At 35.6% G+C, this 6,058-nt stretch overlaps 1 protein-coding gene across 1 annotated transcript; it reads right to left on the bottom strand.

Annotated features, from left to right (window-relative positions):
- Nucleotides 1–4,067: 4,067 nt before the first annotated feature.
- Nucleotides 4,068–4,960, bottom strand: LOC143567349 (uncharacterized). The gene has a single exon (XM_077053795.1). It carries the CDS (start codon nucleotides 4,937–4,939, stop codon nucleotides 4,112–4,114), a length of 828 nt encoding a protein of 275 aa, XP_076909910.1. The 5' UTR covers nucleotides 4,940–4,960; the 3' UTR covers nucleotides 4,068–4,111.
- Between the last annotated feature and the right edge of the window lie 1,098 nt (nucleotides 4,961–6,058).

Below are 6,058 nucleotides of genomic sequence, written 5' to 3'. Positions count from 1 at the left end.
GTCTGCGAAGAAATCGATCTCCCCACAAGCACCATACTTTCGTCAAGAAACCGACAAAAAGATTAAATTTCACAAGAAACATGGTGGCCGGAAAAATGGTGGCCGGATAATAGATTGGTTGAAAACCAACTTTGGAGATGAAAGAAGGAGGAAAGCAATGTGGGGAGATGGTTTTGAGAGGAAAACCATCTGGAAAGATGATTTTGAGGTGAAAAGCAATGGGGGTAGGTGGAAGTGGGACACTTAGCACTTTTTAACTGGACTTTGAAAACCAATCGGATTTTTTGGAAATCTATCGAGCCCGATAGATTTACTTGGACTATTTCTGGAATAATTAAATTTCATGGACTATTTTCGGAATCTCTCTCTAACTTTGGACTATTTTGAGAATTTTCCCTTATTATTATATAATAAATATATATGTTTTAATTAATACACATTAACAATTTTATTTATTTTCACAATTTATACGCATGGATATACCCATACATAATTATTTAGTACACCATAAAATCCTATGGAATTAACAAATTAGAACTGGATATGTATAATGCATTCACCTTTTGATCTAATTGCATGAGACTATGAGAGAGATGGTCAAGAGGGATTTTTTCAACAGTGGAAGGTTTTTCTTTGATGGTATTTTTTTGGAGACAGATTTAACATGTCAAAATCAGTAAGATAGTTTACGTTTTGTTTTAGGAAAGCTTATTTGGATATTATGGATAATTTCAAACGCTGATAAGAAAAGAAAAAAGAATTGCACGTATAATAACATATATTTAAAAATGAGATGATCCATTTATCAAGAATGAGCACTAAAGAGGTGGAAAAAGGAGAAAGTGACAACTCAAATCTAAAGCATCCTTGTGTGAAAGCAGAATCAAAGTAAAATCACGAGGTTAAAGCTTAAAACCTATTGTAACCCTTACATAATGATATTGCATTATGTATGCGTTTTTAAACAAGCGTATGGGTTGAGATTTAAAATTATACAAATTTAATGTACATAATGATATTACATGTGTGTCACGTTTACAAGTCACGAAAACAAAATATTTGGATTCGTAAGGGTCTTGAGTCGGGAAATTCAAATTTTGATATAAAAAATTTGGGATAAATTGATTTATGGGTTTCATTATGATTTGATGTTAGAAATAAACATGTTTACAACCTAAGGTTCCTTTTTTTTGGGTACCAATTGAATGGTCAAATCTGAAGCTACTTCAAGCTAATTTGGATTTTAGGTGTTTTGGGGTTAGAAGAAACTTAGAAGTTAGAAGAAACACCTTAGGTTTATGGTGTGCTTTCATATCCTTATCGTGCAAGAATTCGTTGTGCTTAAGAATGACATGGCATCATTATACGATCTAAACCGCATCACGGTTTATGTATGGCACGTGATGTGCGGTTTGAGTTATTAACCAACCAGAAATTTACTATAATGACTAGGTATGAAAGATACGAGATGGCGTTTATTGTATTATATGTTGGACCACTAGTAAGTACATTCACTTTTTCAAACAAGGGTGCACATCAAATAAAAGCATAGCCAAAGTTCTTGAAGGAAATATACGATTTCATACTGAGGATCAACTGAGCAATCTTGTATGTATTCATTATTATTAATCGAAAGCAAAGATATATTGTAGCAATACTGGACAACTTACTAAAGATTTGAAGTTTACATATATATTTTATAACATTAACTCAGTAAGCTAGCCAGGCCCGGCTTAAGGGTAAGCCTACTAAGACAGCTGCTTTGGGCCTCTCATTTATAAAGGCCTCATTTTTTTTATGGATATGTTATATATATAGCAGATTCTCTCATTTATGTTAAATTGAGTCTTCTATTTTCTTTTTTGTCAAAGTATTAGTTAGTTTGTTGTTTCTTTTGGATTATTCTATACCTTTGAATAAAAATATTGTTTAAAATAGGTTATAATAGACATAATAAACTTATTTCTAGTATATATATCTTTCCATGTATTTAGCATCAATAGTTGTGATCTTTATCACAAAATAGAAGATTGTAACATAGATATATTTATAGTGCATGAATGAGAAGGAGACGGCAAGAAAGTGAATACACAAAAACTCTTGTTTCTATCAGGTTAACTTTCTCAACTTAACTATATATATTATATTATTTTTTTATCGATAAACATATTTGACTTTGAGAGTTGGTGCAACCAAGTGAGTTGAAATTATTGAGGCAAACTCACAGTTGCTGATTTGAGGTATACTATATTTATTTTTCACTATCTAGTTGAAATCCATAGAATTAAAGTGTTTACCTTTTTGCCCACTATAAACAATATTTTTGAACAAGTCAATATCAATTTACATTTCTCTATTAACTAAGGATATTAGTTGATTGTTGTCAGTTCTAAATTCAAATAAACAAAGAGGGATTACAATATGGACTTTTTAAAAAGGCCTCGATTTTAAGTTTCGATTTGGGCCTCCACTACGGTTGAGCCGGCCCTGAAGCTAGCCTCTTATATACATATATAATTCAATAGAGCCTGTCACTTTACCCACAATACACTTCGGGCAAACTTCGACCTACTTACTCAACGCCCATTGAGGTTTTTTTTTTCAAATAATCCCATGAGTTCATCATTTCTTTTGATACCAAATCACGTCTATCCTAGCAGCATTAAGGTGGTAGTAAATGTGCTTATCCTCAAGTAATTGAGGATTAATTTTCTTTTGACTACTATAGGTTTTGGTATGCTATCATATTCTTAGTGTGCTAAAACTCATTGTTCAATAAAACCCAATTTTATAAGGTGCACTACTAGTCATTTAAAGATACAATAGTCCAGTTTAATCTACGTTTCTGTCTAATTTAGACGCTAAATGTGTGAAATTTGAATTAGTGTGAGTGGGAGAAAGTTGAAGTTTCAATTGGGGCAAGGGTGTTGTTTGATTCGCTTAGGGGTGTGGAATAAAATGGTTGTTTTTAAGATATAAATAGATACATGGATCTAACGAATATAGTGGTCTGTGTGGCGCATGAATTGTACTGACTCAAAGACGCGTTGTGGTGTTTAATGTACGCATTATCTTTTTGGACGACGAGTGAGTGCTTACACTTTTTAAACAAGGGCGTCACGACTCACGACTCATGCTACACTTGGGTTAAAAATTTATAATTTCTTATTGAGCAATCAGTGACAGTGTGCCCAATGCCCACATTACACTTTGGTTAAGATCGGGCCCATTGGGCTTTTTTTCACATATTCCCCTGCCTGCCGTGAGCTCATTCTCACAATCTCACTTATAAATGTTTCTTCAATGAAAACACACACATTTCATATTGCAAAGAATAAAACGTTCTGAGACGTCTGTCCCAAATGCACGCATGCGAAGTTTTAACTATTTTTACGATTTCTGCATCTTAATTTCGCAATGCATAACCGAGATCGAGTAGATATTTGGTTCATTTAAGGTTCTCAACACTAGCTCAAGCCGAGCCTAGGCTAATTTAAGTTTTTTATTATTTTCTTTAAAAAATCTATAAAAATAATTTGAAACGTATAACCCGACACGAGCCAGGCTTGAGTTCTTGTAAGTCAAAACGAGCCGAGCTTGGGCTCAACTTTGTTACACCCCTATCCTATTTGCAACCAAAAGTTGTGGCATTGTCAACTGTTTTGCATATCAGCCTTTCTTTTATGCAAGCCTTTCATGTTTCATAAATTCTTAACCCCTTTTGATTGTTATAAACATCATTATCCTATTGACCTTAATTTGATCAACTTTGACTAATTTTGACCCAAGCATTTCTGATCGTCTCATGCCCATCGCATATCAAGCGCCCCTTATTAACCAAGAGTACTACTTACTCATAAATATGAAACAAGATCAGATATTATTATTCAACACATTTTATGAAGAAAAAATCTACAGCAATTATTTACAGAAACCTGCCCGCTTGCATACAGATTAGTATCCATGTTCTTATCAGCATCACGGGCCAAAAACCGCTAAAAGAAACACATTTAAAGACGCATCAAACACAGTTCCGCTAAAAGTATCCATAACCCTACTAGCCCGAACCCCGTGGTTCAGACAAAAACTTCCGATCACCGAAACACCTTTTTCAAAACAACCGCCGTCTTCTAGAAGCCCGAGAATCTCCACTGTCAACATCCGACACCCTCGAAGATTCACTTCTTCTTCTAGAAGAAGAAGTAGATAACGAAACCCGTGAATCAATTTCAACCGCAGTATCCACTGTTTGACTCTCGGACTGTATAACTGCAGCAATACTCGACACTGAGTCCCGATCCTCCATTGATGGGGCCCGTTCTTGATGATGATGATTATTATTATTATTATTATTATTATCATTAAACGGCTCAGCCAATGCAGGATCTTGATCCTGTTCTTGATCGGTTCGTAATCTTCTAGAAGCTAAATACCGATTCAATAACGAGTTGCTTCGGTCCGAAATTTCCCGAGGATTTTCAGGAACCAAATCACGGGTCAGATCAAACCTACTCCCGAGCCTACGGATCATTTCCTCCATTGGCATCGTAAACATGTTTCTTTGAATAGTTTGTCTAAAGCCCTCGACTCGCTTCGCTTGGGGCCGGTTAGGGATCTTTAGATCCGAATCTTCCTCAACCACACGGGTCGGGTTTCCCCGCCCGTATATCGGAGTAATTGTTTTTATAGTCATTTCCCCTTTGCAAATCGGGCATTCTTTTACATCCGAGTGAAGATGTAGCCACCGATAAAGACACGGCCAGCAAAATAAGTGTCCACAATACGTAACAACCGGCTCACTCGCCATATTAAAACATATATTACAATCGAAGAAACCGCCTTTATGTTCTTTCCGGTCTGTAACCTCGTTTTCTTCGGGACCGTTACTGTTATTGTTACAGTTCTCATCACATGTTTTGGTCAACTCGGGTGGCGGCATTCGGTCAGCAGCCGGCACGCTTCCCTCACCCGTTTCAGTGGGGAGACGAACGGGCCGCCATATGGAGCGCCAGCGGCGCCGCCTAACCATAGTCCGAGGCTCAAACGAGTCATTTCCGGGTCCATGTCCATCTAACCAATTTTCCAAATTGAAACCCCCGGGGTCGGTCTCAACCGGTCCCAAATTAAGGTCAAGGTTCATAACATTCTGTGGTGTGTCGTCTTCCATTGCAATCACACTCAACTTAATATATATATATATATATAATATTAGAGGTGGGTCAAATAAAGGTTTCAAGTCATTAGCAGTTGTAAGTATCTGGATTGAAACCCTAATAAACTGCTTGCGGTCAAAATTGGGGAAGTTATAATTGAATTGAAAAGTGGTATGTATAGGTAAAGTGAATTATTATTATTATTATTATTATTATTATTATTATTATTATTATTATTATAAAGAAGAGGAATGAAATAGAATTAGGGTTGTAATTGTAATGAAGAAATAAAAATAATAATAATAATAGAGGAGGAGATGAGATGAGATGAGATGAGATGAGATGAGATGAGATGAGATGGAGACCTTATTCGGCGTCACGATCGAGAGGAATGAATCAGTGGCAATTATGTATGTATGTATGCTACTTTCTGGCGATTGATTGATTATTAACAGACACCAAACAAACCGGAATGAATGAGTAAATTGATTGCAAAAGCTTGGATTTGGATATTGATAGTGATAATAATAATAATAAAATTTTGACTTATTAATTTGGGGAAGATAAGATTACACCACTCGTACTCGCTGCATTATTGGAACGAGGTTTGGTTTATATTTGCAACTTCCAACTTTTCCATAAAAGATTTTTACCGTGTGAATTTTCAACCTAAGATAGAGAAATGGGTTTGTGTTTCGTCTAAATATGTTTGGAGTAGTGTTATGTTGAAAAGGTGAAAACGTTTAACTACATATGTCGTGTTTAGGTTTATATGTGTGACAAGATTTTCGTGTTCGAGTTTGATTCGTAGTCTGCAAGCATGATCACCGTGACACTATTAAGGGACTAGCGAAAATTTCATGAGGGAGACGTTTAAAATGATAGATATAATAGGGGGAAATGTT

The sequence above is a fragment of the Bidens hawaiensis genome, unplaced genomic scaffold (genome assembly GCF_021521415.1).
Source record: "Bidens hawaiensis isolate Kalapana, Puna unplaced genomic scaffold, B.hawaiensis_p1.1 tig00023393_1, whole genome shotgun sequence".
NCBI classification, from domain to species: Eukaryota; Viridiplantae; Streptophyta; class Magnoliopsida; order Asterales; family Asteraceae; genus Bidens; species Bidens hawaiensis.
This window is presented reverse-complemented; position numbering and strand designations above follow the sequence as displayed.